A 24,433-nucleotide genomic window follows, 5' to 3' on the forward strand; every position below is an offset into this window, starting at 1 on the left:
GCTTGAATCAGTATGACCATTCTCCTCTGAGCTTTGACATCAACACAATAGTTTCAGTCAGAGAACTGCTGGTCACTGAATATTTTCTCTTTAGTTGACCATTCTTTGTAAACCCTAGAGATGGCTGTTTGGGAAATCACAGTAGATGAGTAGTTTTTACTGAGACCAGTATGTCTGGCCCCAACAATCTTACCAGGTTCGAAGTCACTTAAATCGCCTTTCTTCCTCATGATGTGTACATGCTTAAATGCAAGCTGTGGCGACATGATTGGCTAATTGCGTTTTATGATTATTACTTTTACAGTGCAATCACCACACAGTTATACTTTTGGGGTCTTATTGTCAGTAACAGGAATGCAATAAATATTCTGAGAACGCACACACACTTATCTACATAAATAAAACACAGACTCATTCCATATCAGCTGACCAAATTTTAAAAAAAATTCCCAGCCTCACCATCTCTGATTTGGCTTAAAACATTCCAGGATAATGATACACTTCTTATTAATAGAAAAACTGCCCAATTTTAGCTCTCTAACGTTATTAATTTGTTCACTAAATGCAAAAACAAAACTACATAACTGCATAAATTTAACATCAAATCCATGTAATTACAAAGATATTAGAACTTTAAAAAAGAAAAAAAAACCATTCATATCGCACTCGAAGAAGACGCTGATCGTGAACGCGCTCCGCTGCCCCTGTTCTCCGCGCATGCTCTCTTTAATCGCACCGTCAGGAAAAGTTTGCAAACACAATGGCTGAGGAGCAAGCTCAGACATCAAACGAAGAGCCCGTTCCTCTGTTCCTCATAACATCAAACACGGCACAGCAGAATAAGAGAAAAAAGCTCGCAGACAAAGAGCGCGTTGAGGAGGGAGTGTCAGATGAAGCCAGGATAAACATCGGAGCCGCTTTTCAGAGGTGGAGGGAGATACGGGAACTGAAAGGGTTCAAAACTGATGCAGAGTTCGCGACATTTCTGCTGGACAGGTAATAATACCCCTAAATATAATGGTAATAATAATAGCTCAGCTTCATTTCGTTTTGCTTCAGATAAAACACAACATACTGACTGAAATGACGCATATCTTGTGAGTGATGTTGCGGTGGGCTAATGCTAGCTTGTTCCCAGTACTGAGGTTTGTGATGAGCGCGTGAGTGTGAGGGGTTGTGTCAGGAAGGACATCCGGTGTGAAAAACAAAACAAAACAAAACTGCCAAATCATACATGTGGAGCTACAAGATGTGAATAAAGAGCAGCATGAGCTTTAGAAATAGGTTCACTGAGCTAAGGCTGAGTGAACCTAACCATTAATCATATGTTGATTAATGGTTTTCTTTCGTTTTTGATGTACTGCAGAATATTTTTATAAAATCCCAAGCCAGGAAAATCACCTTCATGTTTTTCTGTGTTTTATCTTCAGCTAATTTGACACAAAGGCATCTGCTGTGATGATTACACCTTTGATAAAGTCTTGCAAGTGTCAGCTTCCTTTTTATAGATACAGAAATATGTAAATGTACTGATCTGAATTATGTTTCTGACTATCTGAGGCAAAATTTCCCAGATGCAAATTGAATTGAATCGAATCGAGGATCGAATCGATTTGGGACCTTGTGAATCGGAATCGAATCGATTCTAGAAATTAGTGACGATACCCAGCCCTAATAGTCTCCTTTGCATTAAAAAAGACGACCTTCTTTCGGCTGCACCCTTTAGGGGTCGCCACAGTGGATCATCTCCCTCCATCTCACCTAAGCATCCTCTGTATGGAAATCTCATTCTTTATTATCTGTATGTTTCTGATGTAACCCTCCTTTATCTGGGCTTGGGACCGGTGTACACTGGCTTATGCACTCACGTTGTGTTTCAATAAATGGAAAAAGGAAAAAGAACATGAACATGAATCAAGTTGGAAAAACATCATGAAGTCTAAGAAAGTTTTTGAGTTGTTGACATCATACTCAAATTAATGGCACATAAATATTTCATTAACCGCAATACATTTGATTAATTGTGCAAATGTTTGTTATTCAAATAAATATTTTTCCCACACTTAATCTGTAATATGGTAATTGTTTGTAACCATAGACTGTATATCAAAGATGGATGTAAGCACATCACCCAGTGCTCTGGAACATTGCATTTTGAAGCCTCAACGTTAACGCTTTGGCCATCATTATGTAAAGCAGAATTCAAAGTACATCAACTGACCCCATTTGTGGGCATTTATCTATGCAAAGTGAAGGATTGTGGGTATCCCTCCTACACAGTTGTCCTTCCTCAGCGTGTAGTGTGACAGTGATCACCCTATGAAGAAGTAAAATGCTGAGTGATTGAAAATTTAGAACAGAGAAGAGAGAGTTTACCAGGCCTAAACGTGAGGTTATAATGTTTTTGTTTTCCATGTTATGAGTTAGCTCTTGCATATTATGCTTTTGTGCAATTATTTAAATAATTAGTAACCAGATGTAATTTTTCTGGATTTTAGTTTGACCTCCATGAATTGATTTTCTGCAGAGATGCTGACTTTGAAAAGGAAGAGCTGAGTTTCAGTGAAGCAGAAAAACCTTCTGCTCAGGTTTCAATGTCAAGGTATATGTTTTTTTTATTAATAGTATTTATTAGTTGTTTTTTTTAATTAATTATACTGTTGTCACAGATTATAATTTCTAGGTCAGACATATATGCATACCTTGTACAGTTAGATCCTGTATTGACAGACAAAGTTCAATAAAACAGTCATAATCTGAATGAATTGCAGACTTTTACGGTTTTTTAAAAAGTAGTACATTAGCAGAATTGCAGAAGTTTTTCTATACAGTCTTGTATTTTTCAAGGTCTCATATGTAATTGGACAACTTCACACTACCGTAAATGGAATGCTTATTTTTAATGAGTGAAAAGTCAACTTGTCCAAAACAAGTATGCATAAAACTGCAAAGCTATTTGTCATCCCTCAAACTTGATGATGACTTCAATTTCATCGTAATTCCCATACACACAATATTTACATCAACTTATAAGTCATTGAAATAATGTTCGTTTTCCTTTGCTGTAGTGTTGACCGTGCAGAGAACTGGGTGTGTTCTCCGGGCGAGGACAAAGATGTTTCAACATCAGAGGATGAGGATGGCGTCAGTGACAATAAGGATGAGGACTACATCCCTCCAGTATACATTCAGTAAGCCCTTCATTTAAAAGTTCAGGTTCATGAAAAGTTGTTTCATTTTTCTCACTGTCTTCCCTGTTCCTCCAGCAGTGGCAGTGCCAGTAAAACTAACATGCACTCGGATGCTCCAGAGTCTATCAGCAAAGGGGACGCTTCACATGAAACTGCAGAGCCAATGGAGCAGCTGCCAGGGGGCATGGAAAAAACGAAAGTCCAGAGTGAGGACAAAACTGGTTATCCCGCATCCATTATTTACTGCTGACTGATTTAAACACCAGCAGCAGTTGTGTGAGATTAGAAGGATTTTATATAAATGTCTCTGGGTCGGGTGCATCAACAGATCGTTATGAAGCCTGGTCTTCACTGATAACTTAGTTTTTGTTTGGACCAATTTGTAGGATAGATATTGTGTACAGCATCCACCAAACAAACCTAGTCTTACTTATACCTGCTGTTAGCATGTGAGTGCCCAGGTCATTTTGGCTGTTGCCTAGCAACCACAATGTAAATTTGTCATTTCAAAGTTGGCAGCAACTCTGAAATAAGACAGTGAACAAAGTCAACGGAAGATCACACTGATTATGTAAATCTCTGACAACTCTGTCTTTTAACTTTAGCATAAGTGTTACTTTGACAATATGAAAAAAAGTCTGAGTTACAAGCCTTTCAAGCACATGCAGTGGGTCAGAATTTAGCTTTTTAAGTCGCCATATCGAGATCGCCCCGTGAAGTTTTCTCAAGATCAAAAGAATATTTAACAGATCTTTAAAGGAAGGAAGTTACAGTTTCAGAGAGTCACTGGGCTGAGTGGGTGCACTGGGTCCTAGTATGCAATAAATGGGGATTATTTTCAGCTTTCTGTCATGTAATGCTGCTTCTGAATTAAAAACGCTGGGGCCATGTTGGTTCAGCCTCTTTATTCACGACAGAGTTCAAGCCAGTATTTTAAAAATGTTATTGAACACTTTTACACAGGAAAGGCAAGTAGGCCTTGAGTTAATGTAACCTGACAAAGTTTTTTACATATCTTTAATTTTTCTTTTTAAAATATGTTTGCTTGAAGTATTGAGTAAAACAATATTACTATAGCAAATCGGTTTATTTAAATATGCTGTAGTTTAAAGAAGTTGTAGTTGTTAACAGCGCTGATAGTGGATTTCTCCAAAAAAAAAAAAGTTGACATGTGCTATCCTCCTGAGGTTTTCTTTGTTACGATGGCAACACATCCCCACAAGTCACTGGAGAAAAGTTAAACACCAAAGTCGTCATTATTTTCTCTGTAACTTGGTGCCTATAATGTTATGCTGATTTTTGTGTCATTTGTTCCTACAGGAAACAGGCCTCATCATCAGCTTGGAAACCAGGAAAGGAATGCTGCCAACAAACACCTTCAAGTGAGCAAATTTACACCTTATAGATTAAGACTTCTTAAACTGTTGATAGCTGTGCACCTATTTAAGGAGGCGGGGTGTGATTCAGGGCTACACAGAAAAACTACATCCATTAAAAACCTTTGCACAGCATTTTTAATGTGTCTGTTCAGAGGATGGACCTTTTTAAAGGGACCTACACTATTATCAGTGATTACAAGCTCCAAAGTTTTATTATTGGACTCTCATAGAACAGTTTGGAATGATTCATGGTTCAAAATAATCCCTGTTATTTTATACTTTAAACCGGGTACCCGGGACAGGCTTACTGAAGTCTTACCTGGATCCAGACTCAGGGTATAGGCTTGGGGACAAGCATTTGGTTGCTCAACCTGAAAAAGGATGATGTGGGTCCATCCTCTTATGGGCCCACAACTCACAGAGCAGGCCATAGGTGTTCGGTGATCTGTGGCAGTCAGAGGCGGAGGCCCTGGCTCTCTGATCCTTGGCTTACAAATCTGATACGTGGCACGTCACCTCTCTGGTGGGGAAGGAGCCGGCGCTTTTGTGAGATACCAACTAGATGTAGCCAAGCTCACCTCAGTCCATAGCTCAGGCTCTGGAACCAGTTCACAGATAGATTGGGGAGAGCTGAAAGTAAAAGCATAGGTGTCGATTTAAACTCATTTCACAATGAGTTTCCTTTGAAGACTGGCTGGGCTCTTCCTTAGAGGTAGGGCAAGGAGCTCGGTCATTCAATACTGCTACTCCTCCACATAGAAAGGAGCCAGTTAAAGTGGTTTGGGTATCTCCTAACAGGAGGAGACCCTGGAGTATTGTGCAAATATGAGAGCATGTCGGTTCAAAACCCAGATGTATCACCCAGAATGAATTGTGCCTTTCGGAAACACCCACATGTTGAAGTACCGCAACTTCAACATGCAGCGCACCACAGCGAGTAGTTCTACATGTTGAAGTTTTTGTACCAGATGCACAACCTCAAAAGGATCTGTGAGTCCTCCTGACATTGTTTGTTTTTTGGGCAAATGTGATAACCACTCCACTGTGGAGCCTTTGCTCAGGCAAATGCTGACAGTTTAAAACTTCATGTGTTCACAGTGGAAAACAAATGAAGGCCACGGAGCTGAAACACGGGAGCAAGATCATGAAGCAGCACCTACAGGTAAGTTAGACTATTTTATTTTGATGTCATATTTTTTCTTTATAAGATCCGATCCACAAGACACATAAAAATATCCTCTGCTGGCCATAAAAGATTTTTAAGGTCGCAGAAAAATCTCTTGATGTTTTGATTTTTGCATATAAGCATGATTGAATCAGAAGAATGTTTTTATCTCTTTAATGCAGCAGTAATCTAAACAGTTTTGCTGCTAGTGCTCGATGCCTTCCATACTCACACTAATGTTTTGAATATTATTATTTTCAGGTATTTATTTTTGTTCAGGAGAATTTTTAGGTGCGAGTTCAGAATCCACCAGTGAGCACACCGGCCTCGCTTACAAGACCGAAGAGATAAAACCGCCGCAGGCGCTTCGCAGACCGAAGAAGATCTACAAGTGTCAGACCTGTAGTAGAGTGTTCCCTCGGTACAATGCACTGCAGCGCCACCTTGTGATTCACTCGGGAAAAAGACCTTTCAAATGCTTTATATGTGGGAGAGGATTCACCCAGAGTGGAAACCTCAAAACACACATGAAAGTTCACAGAGGTGAGAGGAACCTCCTGCTGTGCTCAGGACACTTTAACCACAAGCAGTCATGTGATTAATTCAGTTGTGCTCATGAAAGCATCTGTCGAGTTTCTCCTCTTGTGTATCACGATGTTTCTTCTTTATTTAATTGCCCATCTGTATCTATCAGTCACTGTATTTGTTCCTCCTCACAGGTGAGCTTCCAAAGTGGACCTTAGTTCAAAAGAAGAGCGAGCCTAAAGAATCGCCTGCTACAGTTCACGTGTGTGGGGAGTGTGGAATGGACTTCCCTGAGAAACATCAGCTAGAGGAACACCGTGAGACTCACAAGAAACCCTACGCATGTCCCGACTGCGGCAAGAGATTCAAACAGGAAAATGGCGTTAAAATCCACATGCGGCTCCACTCAGGAGATTCCCTTTTCTTCTGTTCCGCCTGTGGGAAACACTGCACTACGGCTAAAATGCTTAAAATACATATGCTCACTCACACCGGAGAAAAGAATTACCATTGCGATCAGTGTGGGAGGGCGTTTTCACGCTCTTCCTATCTAAAGTTGCACCTCAGAACTCACACTGGAGAGCGACCTCACCTGTGCTCGATCTGTGGTAAACGTTACTCCAGAGCAGATACTCTTAAAGCCCACCTGAGAGTTCACACTGGAGAGAACCCGTACACGTGTAAGATGTGCGGGAAGTGTTTCTATTATTATCAGGGTTATCAAGCACATGTGAAGACTCATAACAAGAAGCCCAAAAAAGCTACAAGACCTCTGGGGAGACCAAAACAACAGCTGATAGTGGTAAATAATCAATAATGGGATTTTAGAAAAATAAGAAAATATTAAATTATTTTTGTTATATAATATACCTTTAACTCTCTACAGAGAAATTTCTGAAGTGGTTGGAGAAGCAGTGTAAATGTAATGTGTTTTTTAAGCACAGTTGCTGTTATGTGACTAGAACTGTGAAGACAATAAATCCTAATAATTGTTCCTGTGTGTTTTGTAATTGTAGTCTTAACAAACTCTTAAACTTAATGTTGATTATTCCAGATATTGGAGACTTAGTGGATCTGATACAAGGATTTGCCATTAAGCCAAAAGCTTAATCCAGTGAAGCTAGAAATATCACTGTTATTTGTTTTTTGTCCTTGGAAACAATCAGCCAATCACACCTGAACGTGAGGTTAGCTTATGAATCACATTACAGCAACATAGTGCATTTACACTTGTCAAGATGGCCTGCAGAAGATCAGATCAGGAAAGAAATGTGATTTAAGTGACTTTGAATGTTGTGTCCTTGTTGGTGCCAGACAGACTGGTCCGAATTTGTTCAGAAACTGGTCTACTGGGCTTTTCCCACACATCTAACCCTAGGGTTTACAGAGAACTGTCTGGAAATGACTAAAAAGACTAATAGTTTTACTTTGAAATTCAGATTGTAGATTGAATTTGATGGAAAGAACAAGAAACCATGGATCCATCCTGCCTTGCATGGAAGGATGGATGCTGGTGTGAGCATCATTTAAACACCACAATCTACCTACCTGAGGGGGTTCTGACCAGGTCTTGTTGACTTGTAAAAGCTTATGGGACATTTTGTATTTCACCATTTATTAACTGCACAGAGAAGGCATTGTTTACATAGTTAGTTTTCTTTAAGCAAAAAGTATTATTAAAGTTCTTTATGTCCTCTTTTTTGGAAATCAAAATATGGTCACCCTATCCAAATAGATCTTTTGAAACCTAGTCTTGAGGTTTCAAAATATGCAGTACATCTTGATGTCTTGAAAGGGGTCACAGTGACTGCATCCACTTTTAATATAGAGTCTATGTTAGAGCATAGGGAAGCACTTTCATCCATAGCCATGATTACTTCCATGTTGCTGGCCAGTATGCTCTCAATATAGTTATAATTTGTACTCTTTTTTTTAATTTAAAATACCCTGTCGTTATCCGGTACCCAGAAAGTATATTTATTTCCTTGAAAGCTCCCATTTGTTCTGCCGTCGATTTATCTAACCAGGGGTTTCTCTGAACACCAGCAGTGCGAGAAGAACGCCGGTTCGTGAACGCGCCGCGCACCGCCTCTACCTTGCGCATGCGCTCTAGCTCCAAATCTTCGGGAAAAGTTTACAAACAATGGCTGAGGAGCAACCTCCAGCATGCGACGAAACGCCCGTCCCCCTTCTCCTAATGCCAGCGAACACAACAGAGCCAGTTAAAGAGAAGGTTCCCGACAACCAGCGAGCTGAAACGAAAGCGTTAGCCCGAGACAAAAACAGACTAAACATTGGAGCTGTTTTTCACAGGTGGAAGCACGTACGGGAACAGAGAGGATTCAAAACAGATGCAGAGTTCGCCACATTTCTGCTGGACAGGTAGTTACCTGTGCTTGAATCGTGTTTAAGGTAGCTAAGATGTCAAATGTAACACGCCGTGCTCTATCACTGTCGTGTTGTAGTCAAGCTAACGTTAGCGTCATCATAAAGCTAAAGTCACTGAGTAGCATAGGGGTTTGGTTTTGTTTTAACTATGAGTATCTGGTAGTAGTCCAGCTGCAGCCACTGACCGAGTGCTGTGAGATGGGCGTTTCCTGATTAGGCTCAGGGGGTGTGTCCTGCAGGATTTGCGACGCAACAGCTAGACGGTATAGCGAAGAGGGAAGTGATTGGTCCCTGGCTTGCAAAGCACATAGGCACACAAAGGTAGTTTCTGATTTAACAGTTACCGGAAAAGAAAGTAAAACAAATAAAGTACAGCAGTGAGGGTTTTTTTTTTTTTTTTATTGCTTTGTTTTTTTTCTTTAAAACACTGTTGGACTTTTTAATTAAAGCTCCGAATGATGTTTGAAACATTTGTTCAGTTTGTTAGTGTGTCTTTAAGCAGCCTTTCTTTACAAATCAGAAACTGTTTAAACAAATAAACTAGTCCAGATTTGGTCAGTGTAGTAGTTTTTGATCTGGTCTCGCTCTGATGTGGGCTGTGAGAAAAGAACATAATAAATGCCTCCATAACTTAGAGCGATGGTTTCAGCTGTGTTAATAGTTAACCCTCAAATGTATGTTGCACTTCTACAAGATTTACAGTACTATGTAAAAGTATTTGCCGCCTCCCTGATTTCTGAGAATTTTACATATTTGTCAAATGTTGAAGAGTTGCATCATCAATACATTTTAATATTAGACAAAGATAACCTCAGTTAATAAAAAATGCAGTTTTAAAATGATGATTTAATTTATTGACAGCATTTCTGAATGGAAAGGTTTCAGAAGCTGTGACCACATGGAAATGGCACACAACGTGGCACCTTTAATTTAACTTATGCTGGGTGCAGCTTGTTGAAAAGCAGCGTGTGCAAGCCTGCACTGACATGTGAAACAGGGTATAAAGCAGCGTATATTGTGTTCATCAGTGTTTTATTGGGTCGTAACTGTCTAATAATATATTTTGCATTTTACAAAATATGAACAGGACAGAGGAAATTACTTGTTTTCCACGTGAGTACAAAGGACATGGTTCGACATCAGAAGAGGAAACGGCAAAAGGGGATGGTTGCTATGATGACAGCGATGATCAGGATTACGTTCCCCCTGTACATGTTCGGTAAGCTCTGAACCAGAAGTTTGTATCAATAAAAATGACTTTTTTTTTCATGACCTTTTCTTATTCCTACAGTGCTGGCTGCCTGAGTGCTCCCAAGTCGGTCACCAAACAGGTCCCCGTGCATGATGCTGTAGATGCAGAACAAACAGAACAGCCACCAGGAGCAGAAACAATCCACGTTCAGAGTGAGGACGGCAACACTGGTCATACTGGATTCATTATTTAGTCATGATTTTCTGGAAAACGGTCAGGTTTTCTGTGTAACCTTGTTAGTGGTTGTAATATAATAATGGGTTTGTTTATATAGGAAACAAGCCTTACCATCTGCTTGGAAATCAACACAAGGTTTGGAGAAAATGCATCCTGTAGATGTTTAAAATCCCACCATTTCACAGCAAACACTGCTTTCAAGCAAGAGAATTTAAAGCTCTTTGTGTGTTCACAGGATCAGGAGCAAAAACCTGAAAACACCTGTTCAGCAGATCAGTCTTCCCGGACACCAGGGGCTTCCTCCAGACCTCCGTCGTATGAGCTGGAGCTCACTCCATCTGTCTCACATCACAACGTGCCAAAGAAAATAAACCGGAATGAGACGAACACTGATGAAAATCCCAGTGAAGACCACAGACCTGAAACACAGGATCACAGCACGGCACCCACAGGTGATGGAGTGTTATTAAAAAGACTGACAGACAGTACATGTGTTGCATAAGATGAAGCTAAAAATCATGTTCATGTCTTGGGCTTCACCAACATTCATTATGAAAGATGGTCCTTCTTTTTGTGGTACACATATGAATATTATTTTGAGCTTCATTTAATTTGTGGTTTAACTTCTTGCCTTCTGTTAGAAAGATATCAAAAGTAACAGACAGTCGATTTTCTGTCTTCTCCTTTTTTTATGCTTTATATGTCTGAAAACTATTGAAATAAGAGAAAGATCTACACACACTTTAATATCATAATTTGATTATAAATGGAAACCATACACACACAGTGCATGCAGTGCAACAACTTCACACTGATATTTCTGTATTTTGAGGAGAAACTCTCACTCTAGAACCTACCAGTGTACAGAGCAGCTCCCAGGAGCTTTGTAAACCAAAGAAGACGTACTACTGCCCGACCTGCGAAAGAGTGTTCCCCCGGCACAACGCCCTGAAACGACACCTCGTGATTCACTCGGGAAAAAGACCTTTCAAATGCTTCATATGTGGGAGAGGATTCACCCAGGGTGGAAACCTCAAGACACACATGAAAGTTCACAGAGGTGAGAGGAACCTCCCGCTGTGCTCAGGACACTTTAACCTGTTTCAGTTAGATGTTTGTGGCAGTTGAAAATCCTCTTTACTCATCTTTTACCGAGCTGCACAAAGAACAGTTAAAAAATGTATGGACTGCTGAGTAGACTCGACTGGTTTCACGGTTTTGTTGAATACCTGGGTGTTTAGGCATTTTGATGTTTTGATGGTTTTCAGTACCTTCAAAAATACAGCTGCTCCTCTTTCAAATACTGATGTTAAGGTGATGCATTTTGCACGGCTTGTGCCAGCAGAGGGCAGTCTCTACTGGTCAAACAAGCATGAGCTGTGTAAAGATTACAGTCAGTTTAATTTTAAAAAAATAGTGTTCACTCATAAATAGAATAACATCTTCCAAAAAATTGATGCACTCTCCTAAACTTAAAAAAATCCATTAAAAATGCATGAGAGCGGACGCCGATTTGTAGATGCCGCCATGTTGCCCCACCAACTTGACTATAGTGGGCGAGATAGACATCGCTGCTCCACCTAATCTCATTGTGGCTGTATGTTGTTAGAGACCAACCACATTTGTATTAGGCCAACAGTCGGGGAGAAAAAAACTCATAGGTGTCCTTTTAATTGGTGTCTGCAACCGTTAGATTCAAGATAAAAAGCATCATAACTTGCCGACGAGAACAACAACAATTTTCCAAGAGATATGATGATGAGAACGAACTGTCTCTCTTGCCCAATCCCTCGAGGCCACCTGCGTAGGCTGCGGACTGTTGATCTTCGCCTAATGGGCGAAAGGACACTTTCTCAGGCTGAACTGGTATGCCAACAGCTGTGCACATTGGCATACCCCCCCCCCCCCCCCCCCCCCATGTTGCTTGTCTTGTGTTTTTATGGTGTTACGATGTGATATTTGTGCTTTTTATGTGCTGGAGTTTTTGTCTTTTCCTCATGCTGACTCCTTTTAAGGATCAGTATGAGCAGAAATTCTTTTTTTTCTCCTGATCTGACCTTTTGTTTTATACATTTCATTGTTTTTCCTTTTGCTACCTAGCCTGACCTGTCTCCCTAGCGTGAAGTTGTGTATTGTAAGTACGGTCGGCAAGGTTTGTTATCTCAGTTGCAGTTGCCTGCAACTGAGAAACAAATGCATTATCCAATCCAATCCAATAACTGTGTTTTATCATCTGAGAAAGGGTGCCAAAGAAACAAAAACATAAAGGAAAGAGAAAACATGATCAGCATCTGGACAAAATGTCATCTTCTTCCTCCTCAACTCTGACCTCTAAGCCGTCAGCAGAAGTCAGGCCTTTTAACACATGAAAATATCCGTGAACATGCTTATTTATTCTCAATATTGTCACAATTAATTATTGTCAGCAGATTAAATATGTGATCCTCCCGTCTCCAGACAGTGAACAACACTGATAAACAGTTTGATCACAATCACTGAGCATCAGAGTCCAACAAAGTCAAAGAAAGTTTCACTAATCCTGGCTAACAGCAGCTAACAGAGGTTAACAGCCGCTAACAACAGCAGCAGCTTACCAACAGAAAAGTTCAGGATATCCAACAACTCGCCTAAGTATTGCTATCATTGTATAGAGGTGAGTTTCAATGAGTCATTGACTCATATCGGACTACTTTTAAAAAGTATTTTTTAATTCAGTTGACTGCAGTCAGCAATCTACTAGTGAGATTTTACACACTGTACCCTTACTTTATTCAACTGGGAAAAAAACAAAAAAAATCATCCAATTAAAAACAATTACATCATCTTCGTTCAGCCAACTGCTGGTTGGTAGTTTCCACATAGCAGGATGAGTCATCAGTTTCTTCAGCAAATGTAATGAGAACTTAGTGTGAACTCAACAAAACAATCAATGCCTCGACCCAAGTTTTTCAAGCAGAGGCTCTCACTGTGTAACATCATGAGCAATTTTATTCAGTTCACCTGGCTGTGAACTTGAGGTTTTGTTTTTTTTGTTTGTTTACTTTATTTTTAATTGTGTATATGCTTGTATTTTTCACAGGAGAGTTACCAAAGTGGACATTAATTGAAGAGAAGAGCGAGCCTAAAGCATCTCCTGCTACAGTTCACATGTGTGGGGAGTGTGGAATGGACTTCCCTGAGAAACATAAGCTAGAGGAACACCGCGAGATTCACTGGAAGCCTTTCGCATGTCCTGACTGTGGGAAGAGATTCAAACATAATAAGAGTGTTAAAATGCATATGCGCCTCCACTCAGGAGATTTACCTTATCTCTGTTCAGAGTGTGGGAAGACTTGTGTCACGATGGAAATGCTTAAAAAACACAAGTTAACTCATACCGGAGAAAAGAACTACCACTGTGATCAGTGTGGGAGGGCATTTTTGCAATCTTACAACCTCAATTTGCACCTGAAGACTCACACCGGAGAGCGATCTTTTCTGTGCTCGATCTGTGGGAAACGTTACTCCAGAGCAGATACCCTAAAAGTTCACCTGAGAGTTCACACCGGAGAGAACCCGTATGCGTGTAAGATATGTGGGAAGTGTTTCTATTACAATCAGGGCTATCAAGCGCATGTGAAGATTCATGACAAGAAGCCAAAAACATCCATGAGAACTTTGGGGAGACCGAAACAGCAGCTGATAGTGGTAAACAAACAGTAATGTGATCAAGAACATTTACAGCAGTCTGAGAAGCCTTTGATTATTAAACCTAAACAAAGACATATACTCCTTTCTGTTAATCTGACTTCTGAGCTTCAAGAGATATATGCATACTTATGAATGTGGCACAATGGCATTAATCTGATGTTTAATAATTACCCTAAAATGGAGACAGGATTGGTCAAGATTGTCTGATCCATTGATTAAAGTCCCGTAATCGCACATACAGTGTGGCCTCTGTTTTAAAGAGCTGATGACAAGCCTCTAACCTCGTGCATTATGTATGCCAATTGATTTATCTTTATATCTCGCAAGTAGTATGCAATACTGTGCAAGTACAGTGTCTTGTCCCATCAGTGTTGTAATGAACGTAGCAGTCTGTTGTCACTTTAACAGATTCATCAAGCCAGCAATGTTACATATCCAGTGTCTGAAAAGAGTTAATTTGAAATAAAATCTCTCGGATGACTCAAGTAGAAAAAGTATTCCTGTAGTATATTTTGTATGGTCACTTCCATTGTCCGTAGTTTGGTCAATGGTTCTTAAAAAAAAACAAGTTCTTTGTATTTTTGGTTCATCCAAACTTGATCGTTGGATTAGAGTTAATGAAACATGACAATGAGCACATTTGAAATGTGGTGGATTGGGAGAGTTGCATCACGGATGTGCAGCCAACATATCTGCAGCAACTGTGTGATGCTATCATGTCAACATGGACCAAAATCTCTGAGGAATGTTACAAACACCTTGTTGACCTTCCTAATGTTGTAAATCTGCTCAACATTTGGCAATAAAAACCCTTTCTGATTCTGATTCTGATTCTTGAATCTGTGCCACAAAGAATGAAGGCAGTTCTGAAGGTAAAAAGGCCTTCCAACGTGGTACTGAAAAGGTGTGTTTGGCTTCCAGAAAGATTTTAGGTTATCTTATGCATAGACTTTCTAACCCAGGTACATTAATGTTATTAAAGCGATAGGCATGGTCATAGTGCATAGGTAGGCTTTGAACAATGCTCAGTTGGTACGGAGAGACCTGAAGTGTGCCAAAAATATATTCCCATGTCATTACATCATGCCAGGATGGATGCTTTCATGCGGTTTACAACAAGTTCTGACACTACTGTCCAAATGAAGACTTGTCAGATCAGGCAACATTTCTTCAATCTTCTAATATCTAATTTTGGTGAGCCTTGATGTCAGGAGTGACACCTGGTGTGTTCTTGAAAGCTGTAACACAACCGCTTCAAAATGATAAGTGTGCATTCAGAGATGCTCTTCTGCATACCTTGGTTGTAATGAGTGGCTGAGTTACTATTGCCTTTCTAGCAGTTTGCAGCAGCCTGGTTATTCTCTTCTGACATCAACAAAGCATTTTCACCCAGAGAACTGCCGCTCACAGGATATTTTCTCTTTTTTCTAACTGTGTCCAATTCAAAAACACTTAAATTGGCTTTCTTCCTCATTGAGTTTGAAGTGATTTGATGCTCTTCTTCAACATGTCTACATGCCTGAATGCACTGAGTTGTTTCCATGCGACTGGGTGAATTTATATTTATAAGTTGTTGACAAGGTTTACCTAATGAAATGGCCAGCACATTATTCACATGCATTTGACATTTGCAGCACTTGAAAAGTAAAAAAAAAGTTGTATGTAAATAGAGACATAATTGAATGCGTCATAGCAGAAGCTCGTGAATGTATTAATCTTTGTATGTTGCATTTATTAGTGCAGTGCAGCAGAGAATTCCAATAGTTACACCTGTGCTTGACGATCCTCTTCTATTTGAATATTTAAGGAATGACTGACTGCAGTGCGGTTTTAACACATTTCAAAACGGTTTTGCATGTTTGCGAATTGACAAAAAAGCTCCACGAAATGTTATTACCGAGGCTTTTATTTTGATTTAAAAGGCCAACCGGAAGTTCCGACGATACTTGAAGCTAGAAGCTAAAGCTAGAAAGGTTGTCATCAAATCCAGACGCTTATTTGCCGTAACTCATTAGTTGACATTAATTTGACACTGTGTGAACACATGAACATGAACCCAAGGGAGACGTAGAAATATTTCCAGGTCGTCTCCATAAACTTCTGTCGAGCGACTACTTTTTTACCTGGGGGAAAAATCTATACAGAGGTTGGTCAAAATGTCTATTGTCTGTTGTTAAGTGTTAGCTAGCTGAGTTAGCGTCGTTTGCAGAGCTTAGGGGGAGTCTGCGCAAATTTATCACTTTTAACGTCGGAGCATGAGACGGTGGGACCTGTTATTAGTTGCTGAATATCGGTTGTAGCTTAAGGGGGCTGATAGCTACCTGCTAAGATGAGCATAGCTGGTAAACGTTAGTGGCTAGCTGTTTAATAACAGTAGATGGAGGCAGAGATGGTGGCTGACCAAAGCGCTGGTCACCGCCGCGTCACGACTCACAGGCATCATTCAGCCTGAGGTCAAACTGTCTGTACTACTGTGTGCGTCTGCTCCGGCTGAGATGGCTATTCATTGCCACGACTTATATACACCAACAGGTCAGTCAGTCAGGCTGCTGCTTAACTTAAGTCAACATTAATGTGACACTTCATGGATGAGACAGATTAGCCCCTCCGAGCTAATGCTACTGAGCTAGCCGAGACACTCAGTTGACACAGATCTGAGTACAGCTTCCCCTACTGCAGACCACTTCAGAGCTTGCTGAATTATTTTATTTATTTATTTTTACACAGAATTCACAGTAATATAGGTCACTGAAGAGGCAGCTCAGATTTAAAGGCCCAGCCTGGTTCACCTCCTCTACAGAGCAGCATCTAAGCTGCCCAAGTGTCCTTGAGCAGGACGATGGAGGCAGTTTGCTCACTGTGACAAGAATGCCTTTATTACTCAGATCCATCTGTCGATGGATCTAAGCTTAAGCAGACTGCAACCAAATGAAGAGAACATCAGTCACTATGTGAGCCCCAGTGGGTTATTTGTGGCATTAAATGAATCAACCTAATGAGGTAATCACAGCTGGGTTAAATAAAAATCTGTGGCTCATTATGAAATGTAATAACATCAGAAACAACACTGTAATCATTTGAGATGCCCCACTTGTGAATTTATGTACCCATACTAGTTTTTAATACCAGTGTTTTTTTTCTTTAGCTGTTATTCCGTCTTTTGTGCCAGAGAAATTAATAAATCTTCATTTAAAAAAAACAAACAAACATCTTTCTGCTCTCTGTCTTTGAACATTTAGCCACCACAAAATTGATGACACAACAGATAAACATCGGCTACTGCCAACAGTAAATCTCATCATCTGCCAATCGCAGTCAGCAAGAACACTGGCCAAGGCCGATGTCTGCCTGATATATTAATGCATTTGTAATACACATCTATTTTATTGCTGCCAGTATGTCATGCTTAATTCTGATAAACATTTAATCCTAATAAGAAGTACCTTGAATATGGTTTCTTCAAAGAAATATGTTTTCTGTGTGGTCTGTGCTTGTAACATTTGTAATCGTTATCACCCAAGTAAACAACTTATATACACACAATAATTTTTTTCCTTTTCTTCACAATGTGCTGATCCAAATCAGGAAATGAGAGAAAATTATATTTATGATAAATAAAACTACTCAGGAAGCCAAATCAGGGAATTATGTTTATATGTCCCTTTGTAGTGTAATGCTAAAATACTTATGTTTTTGCTCTCATTATTTCAAATACATGTTTTAGACCTATAATATAGGGGCCAAAAGGAAAGAGTCTAAAACAAGTCTGATGCTTTTAGCCAACTGCAGACAGTAGTTTGGTGTGAACTATTACTTTGGTGTTTGTTTACTGACAGTTATTCACCTTTATCAGGCTGTATATTTGAGAGATGGGCTCTGAAAACCCAGAAGACTTTGGTTCAGTTGTGATCCTTACTGAAGATGATCAGCAAGAGATTGGAGGGCTGATCAACTCTGATGGTGAAGAAGTGGATTTCTCAGATCTGAGTGAGTAAAAAAAACAGCAAAAATTAACCACCGACAAGAAAAATAGAAACTAGCGATGTTTTAAATACTGTGTGAGTCGTAGGAGTTTTGATTCTTGTGGTTTGTGGTGATTTCCTGTGTGAGGCATGTACCTTCCTTTATTATTCAATGTAATTCAACACAGTAGCAGTATAACTGTGTGCTGAAAATTGGAAGTTCTCACGTTAGGCGCATTTGTTAATCTAATTAACTGGACAGAGAGTGTCATCTGTGCATGTCCTCTCCTCATTAATGGCCTATCAGAAAAGGCATTTTTGGCTTTCTTTCTCTCAGATTTAGTTAGTTTCAAAGAAAGTACAGTTTTACACCTGCAGTGTTTATTCTGTTTAAAATCAGACTGTGGTTTGTTGCAGTTTGTTTGTGCAGATGTGAACATGGTGATCGCACGCTGGTGTGGATGAAAACAGCTGGACCGAGACCCTTGGTCTCAGTTCAATTCCAAACAAACTGTAAAGCGTTTCATTTATAGCATGAATGCAATCTGACCCAGCTACCAGATATATGTTGCAAGTTAGAGCTAAACACTTCCCTTTAGCCATGTATGCATTGCATTCTGGGATGCGGGCGGGTACCATAGTACATCAGTACGGCCTATTAAGTAGCTGTGATATGAGCATAAATTCTCCATGTTCTCCACTCATCCAGAACACAGCACCTTCTTCCTGTATTTACTTTCAGGAAATAAGTGGACTGGATATTGTCACGTGGTTTGTAGTGATACATTTGGTTCCTCTGTGTGAAAAGAAACCAAATCACAGGAAAAAGCTACAAGTTTACAAACTCATAAACTGATTTACACCAGAGTAAACAAACTATAGATGGATAAATGCTCTAATATACTTCTCAAGAAGAATTATTTCCAAAGGTCCTGCAGCTGCTCCGATCTGCCACTAGTTTGTCTTTTTGTTTTTTTGAAGAAGCATAGCCTGCTTCTGAAATTGTTAAATAAATTGGTAAGAGAAAAACTAAAATAAATGAATATAGCCACTTTTGGATTTTGGCAAAAACAGTAGTGATAATGTTTGATCTAAGATGGGGAAGAATCCATCACTTTTGACCATCTTCACAAAGTGTGTCTGAGTTTATTAGATAATTACTTTTTTTTTGGCAATCAGCTCAGTTGGTTCAGAATTTTAATGTTGGTCATGAATCATGTGACTGTGTATTTGGTGACGATCAGAGAGAACTATGCGATCCATGATTAGTTTGACTAGTGAGCAATCCTCTTGCTCTCATTTTGATTGCTCAGTGGCTGCTAATCAGCCGGCCCCGGCGCTTCCTGTCTCGTGTGTCCATGTCTGCAGGCTGGTTACGTTGCTGTTGATATCCTAAAGCTGTCTCTCCAGAGAGTCTCTTCCTCCACGGTAAGACAGATGCCAGCTTCACTGACAGAACTTATTGTACGGTCCAAATGAGGACCATCTTCAGCAGCTACATTCGAAGGACGTGGAGCTGGAATCTGTGTGCAGGATGAAAGCTCATTGGAGAGGCTACTGACTCTATTGTTTAATTTTTTAGTTATTTGGTAACTGTTTCAAAATTAAATATTGGCAGTTCCCTCGCCCAGTCAGCTTTATAGACAACATCTGGTAACCTGATTTCTGAAGTGCTTCTAAGCATGGTGTTAGTTGTTCACACAGATTCTTGGTTGCTGATCTGTTCTTTGTGTTTCCACAGGAGTGAGTGCCATCCCCGGTGCCATACCTGCAGATGCTCCCTCAAAGACATTTGGTCCAAGTGAGAATGAAAAACCGCCTTCTCTTCACACCTGCTCAGTATGTGGGAAAGACTTTCCTTATGCCTCTAAGCTTCAGCGTCACCTACGTACTCATTCGGGAGAGAGGCCTTTCCCGTGCTCCATGTGTGAGAAGAGATTTCCAGAAAAGGGGCTTCTCATGATCCATGAAAGGGTTCACACTGGGGAAAAGCCATTCCCTTGCACTTTCTGTGAGAAAAGATTTGCCAGTCAGGGGGAGCTCCGGCTACACCGGCGGACACACACTGGTGAGAGGCCTTACCACTGCTCCATCTGTCTAAAGAGCTTTTCTCGTCACTGGCACTTGAAAACGCACTTGGAGGCAATGCACTCTGAGGTTGTTGCAGGCTTTACGAGGAAGAAATTTCCCTGTTCAGACTGTGAGAAAAGCTGTAACTCAGCTGCTGAATTGAGGGATCATCAGAGGACTCACACTGGAGAAAGACCCTTCCAGTGCTCTTTCTGTGACAAACGCTTCGCCTTGTCAGGTACGCTTGTAAGACACGAGCGCCTCCATACTGGCATCACGCCTTACCACTGCTCTGACTGCGGAAAGACATTTGCACAGCAGTGGACCCTGACCACACACATGCGGACTCACACGGGAGAGAAACCTTACAGCTGCACGCAGTGCGATAAGTCTTTTGTTGCTCCTGGAGAGCTTCGGAGGCACACCAGGATTCACACTGGGGAAAAGCCATACACCTGCGCAGACTGTGGGAGGCACTTCTCATTGGCAGGAACTCTCAGAAACCATAAACGGTCATGCACACAGAGCAAGAAGGAGTCAGATACAGAGGTTGTGTCAGACTTAGTTCAGGCTGCAGCTGAAGAATCTTCCCAGCGAGATCAGGCCAGCAGCATCAGCTCTGAGGTAGTGGCAGTACACAGATATTCAAAAGTAGTATCTGTGTTTTATTTACTTCCATTTCTTCTTCTGAAATTGTGTTTTTAGGTGTCTGTCAGTCAGACTGTGCCTTGTGCAACTGAGCCCACTTCCTCAGAGGGTTTTAAAAAAGCAGCTCAGTGTGAAAATACCCCAGAAGGACCCATCGGCCAGCCGGACGACACTGCTCCCACCCCACATATGAATGTAATCGTGAAAGAGGAGGAAGAAGAGGAACCATTGTGCGGTAAGTAAACATGACATTCCAGAGTGTCTTTTTACGCATTAAGAGGAGTGTAAACATGTTTGATCAGCAGTGCTGTTTTTGTGTTGTTGTTGTTTTTTCCCAGTGGAAGAAACTCCAGAGCAGGTGTCTGTTGGTGAGGACTGTACCATACCAGAAGAAACTGAAAAGCAGCGTCAGGAAAGCACCACAGAAATTAGTATTACAGTAAAGGAGGAAGAACAGCAACCTCTCAATAGTAAGAATACACAACAGCAAATCCTACTGCTGATGAGTAGTCACTAACTGGGATGTGGGTAACTAGGTTATCTAATATCCCTCTTCCACTAGTATCTACTTGACTGGGCTCGACTCGGTTTTTAAGGTTTCCCATTAGGAGGTAGTACCTGGTAATCAAATCCGTCATTTTTGAAACCTGGCAACAAGGGAAATGGCCACACAAAAAACAATACAGTGGTACCTGAATCTGAGAAAAAGCCACACACTGAGCAGCATCATTTTGTCATACTCCTTTGGTGTGGCCTTTGGCGGACCTTTGCTGGACCTTCGCTGGTCCTTCGCTGGTGTTGCTATAATGACTCCGAGTATACTAGGTGGTTCTCGATTGTAGTGGAAAACAACCAAAACCGAATCAAGTCGAAGTTGAGCCACGTAGGCACAAGTGGAAAAGGTCTATGTGTTTTATAAAGTGGCTGGGCAAGAATGTGTTCTTTATCCCAGCTTTAGAGCAGCATTAAGTAACACTATATAGCAGTCGTTTAAAGAGGTGGGGGTAATTATAGGTTATTGTTGCACATAATTCTTCTGGGCTTTGACTTTCAATGGTGAAAGCTGTTGGGTGACAGCCTTCACTTTTAAAGCAACAGCAACATCTTAAACCAGTAATTTTACTTTACAATGTAACAGGAAACTTGTTAGGTGTAATTTAGCTAAATATGATGCTTTTCCATTTTAGAAATAACGAATGGCAGACACTGCATCAAACTTATATTCCAACATACAATATCTAGTAGCTTTAACTTTTTGTTTGTTCTTTTTGGTGGTTTCAAATGGCTTGTTTTAGCTCTTCATATTTACATTTCCACAGTGTCTGGAAAAGATCCCGAGCGTGTTGCAAACAGTGAAAAAGAATGCCCTCCATCACCGCCAGTGCGGGGAGAGTCAAATAACAACATACCAAAGAGCTCTTACTGCTGTGGCCTCTGCGGAAGAGACTGCCACAAGATGTCTGCGCTTCAGATCCACATGCGAATTCACTCTGGAGAGAAACCGTACCGCTGCACCTTGTGTGGGAAACAGTTCACCCAGAAAGGGCAACTCAAAGGTCACTATAAAGTTCACACAGGAGAGAAACCGTTTTCCTGTCTGGACTGTGGGAAGAGCTTCGCCCACTCGGGGGCCATGAACAGACATCGGCTCACGCACACAGGAGAGAGGCCCTACCACTGCTCCGTGTGCGACAGGAGCTTCAACCAGTCCGGCCGCTTGAGGGAACACGAGAAAATCCACTTAGGTGAGAAGTTTGACTGTCCTGAGTGTGAGAAGAGTTTCACACGAGCTTCAAGCCTAAAGAATCACTTCAGGCTCCACACAGGAGAGAGGCCGTACGGCTGTGACATCTGTGGGAGAGGCTTCAGCCGCTCACAAAGCCTGAGGCTCCACAGACGAAAACACGAGCAGATTCAGACCGAGGAGGAGTCTGCGTTCAATATGAGGAATGATGACTTATCACACAGCGATGATAACTCTCCAATTAATATGTGCATAACAGACAAGAAAGATGGATGATGTATTTAAAAGACATGTACCTCTAGTATTATTAAGACTTCAGACAGTAAAACAGGAACAAGGTGATGTGGAAATAAGGGACTACCTCTGTGATTAGAACTTTATTCATACTTTTGTGTGGTTTTTCACACTAGGGATGTGCAGCACTAGTCGGGCAGGCGACTACATGTTGCTTTCCTCACTAGTCATCGCAAGAAATGTTAGCGCTATAAGCAAAATATTCATATTTCTTAATGTATAATGCCAGTAAACTGTTCTAAGGTGTAGGTGTTATGTAGGAGTGTAGCCCCAGCAGCACGCCTCTCTTTCTTTCTGTGACAAGAACCTGAAAGCAAGCAATGTGGAAAAACAAGCAGACGACAGACGCACTAACCAGTGCGGTATGGAAATATTTTGATCTTTTAAAAAAGTGAACAGCTGCGTGTAGGCCATGGCAGAAACTGCTACTGGAGCGGTGCATGAACACAGTCTGCACAGACGTGTGGACGTTTACCTGCACGGACAGAAACATTAGCCACACTTGGTAAACTAACCTTGTACACTAACGTTGTGTGGGCAGTGCTAGACACAGCTCAGCACACATTTCAGCTGCATTATAATATGGATGAACATTTAAAGAATGTGATTAGCTGTTTTAAATGGGTCTCAAGTACACAAGCAGTATATGTGCGTCTACTAGACTGAAATTTTACTGTCACAAGTTTTTTTCTCAGATTGGTTGACTGGTCCGATTTTCTTTTCATTAGTTTTTTTCCCGAATTTACATGAAAATAATACTAACTTTAAAAAATTTAACTCCCTGAAGAGTGTAGACAGGCTTCTAAATAGATACACACCAAGTAATGTTCAGTAACACCAACCAAACATATTTCTACTAATTTATGTAACATCTTGGAAAGTGTTTAAAATTCTATATATTGGAGGTCACTTTTACCTAACTCTGTCACTGATTACCTGTCCTGGAGCCACTGGAATAGTCCACTCACACTTATTATTATGAGTGACTGATTTAAAAGTCTGTGATTACACTTGTTTTTCATGCAGTATTTGTTATCAGGCTAATAGTGTATGTGGAAATTTGGTTGAAATTTTTTGTACTAAGCGTTATAGTGGCCCATTAAGCAGTTTAAGAATCAGGTGAATCTGAACCTTCTTTCAGACATTTAGCCAGAAATGAAACTAAATGTCATGAAATAATCAACAATGAAGCCAGTCTTCTGTAAGTGGCGAATGCTTATTAAGTCTTGTTTTCGATTGTTACTTATTAGCCAGATAACAATTCGGGTTCACCTGATTTTGTCGTCTTTTAAAGGCCGAGTAACCGACATGATTAAAGGTACCATCCTCTAATTCTGTGATGCTAAAGGCAATAATTTGAAGCCATGTAGGTGGTTAATTATGCCATGTGTTGCCTCTGTCTAAATGTATGGGACATGTCATGTTGAACAATAAAAGTTCTAAACACTACTTTGTTTGGGATTTCAGGGCCTGAATATGCTAGGGCAGGTTTAATATTGTAGTTTTTGCAAAGACCAGAACGATGCAGTTTATGGCAAACTTAAAAGAACCTTGCAGTGACAACATGTGGAATAAAGTAACATAATTACCAGCTACAGTGAACAAATAATATAATGCATATGATTCGGAAAAGCAACGTTCTACAGTGAGTGAGTATGTTTATTCTGGAATATATTTTGATCATTTAATTTGAGCCCCATTAAGCTACTTAAGCAGGACTGTATTTTTTACTTTATTTATTATTTTTATACTTTGCAAAGCAATTATCCAACACAAAATTCTGTTTACACTATTGTGCATCACAAGTTTCACAAATGAAAATCTGTAAATCATATTTCTCCACCTGAGACTAAAAATGTTTCAAATTGGGACAGCCATTTTTCTACTTTTTTTTTTTCTTCTTCTTAACTGATTTTCCTTTTTTTTCTTTAAATTTTTTTGTTTGTTT

At 40.4% G+C, this 24,433-nt stretch overlaps 2 protein-coding genes across 11 annotated transcripts; both read left to right on the forward strand.

Annotated features, from left to right (window-relative positions):
- The first annotated feature begins 455 nt into the window (after window positions 1-455).
- LOC309708934 (uncharacterized protein) lies at window positions 456-14,592 on the forward strand. Of its 7 annotated transcripts, none has more exons than XM_082537298.1 (13): window positions 456-996; window positions 2,528-2,602; window positions 3,069-3,191; window positions 3,267-3,397; window positions 4,512-4,573; window positions 5,669-5,732; window positions 5,997-6,278; window positions 6,455-8,642; window positions 9,736-9,867; window positions 9,940-10,052; window positions 10,175-10,212; window positions 10,313-11,137; window positions 13,157-14,592. In XM_082537298.1, exons 1-8 carry the CDS (start codon window positions 761-763, stop codon window positions 7,075-7,077), a joined length of 1,596 nt encoding a protein of 531 aa, XP_082393424.1. In that variant the 5' UTR covers window positions 456-760; the 3' UTR covers window positions 7,078-8,642; window positions 9,736-9,867; window positions 9,940-10,052; window positions 10,175-10,212; window positions 10,313-11,137; window positions 13,157-14,592. The 7 variants fall into 7 exon arrangements, with proteins under 7 accessions (XP_082393424.1, XP_082393425.1, XP_082393429.1 ...); XM_082537299.1 differs by having other exon boundaries at window positions 3,270-3,397; XM_082537303.1 differs by having other exon boundaries at window positions 890-996; window positions 2,499-2,602.
- Window positions 14,593-15,519: 927 nt separating this feature from the next.
- LOC309708933 (uncharacterized protein) lies at window positions 15,520-23,934 on the forward strand. Of its 4 annotated transcripts, none has more exons than XM_082537293.1 (6): window positions 15,520-15,913; window positions 17,621-17,754; window positions 19,471-20,423; window positions 20,505-20,682; window positions 20,786-20,917; window positions 21,767-23,934. In XM_082537293.1, exons 2-6 carry the CDS (start codon window positions 17,637-17,639, stop codon window positions 22,465-22,467), a joined length of 2,082 nt encoding a protein of 693 aa, XP_082393419.1. In that variant the 5' UTR covers window positions 15,520-15,913; window positions 17,621-17,636; the 3' UTR covers window positions 22,468-23,934. The 4 variants fall into 4 exon arrangements, with proteins under 4 accessions (XP_082393419.1, XP_082393421.1, XP_082393420.1 ...); XM_082537295.1 differs by lacking the exon at window positions 15,520-15,913 and adding an exon at window positions 15,925-16,299; XM_082537294.1 differs by lacking the exon at window positions 15,520-15,913 and adding an exon at window positions 16,355-16,767.
- The last annotated feature ends 499 nt before the right edge of the window (window positions 23,935-24,433 follow it).

Source organism: Aulonocara stuartgranti (genome assembly GCF_965226115.1).
Source record: "Aulonocara stuartgranti genome assembly, chromosome: 6".
Taxonomy (NCBI): Eukaryota; Metazoa; Chordata; class Actinopteri; order Cichliformes; family Cichlidae; genus Aulonocara; species Aulonocara stuartgranti.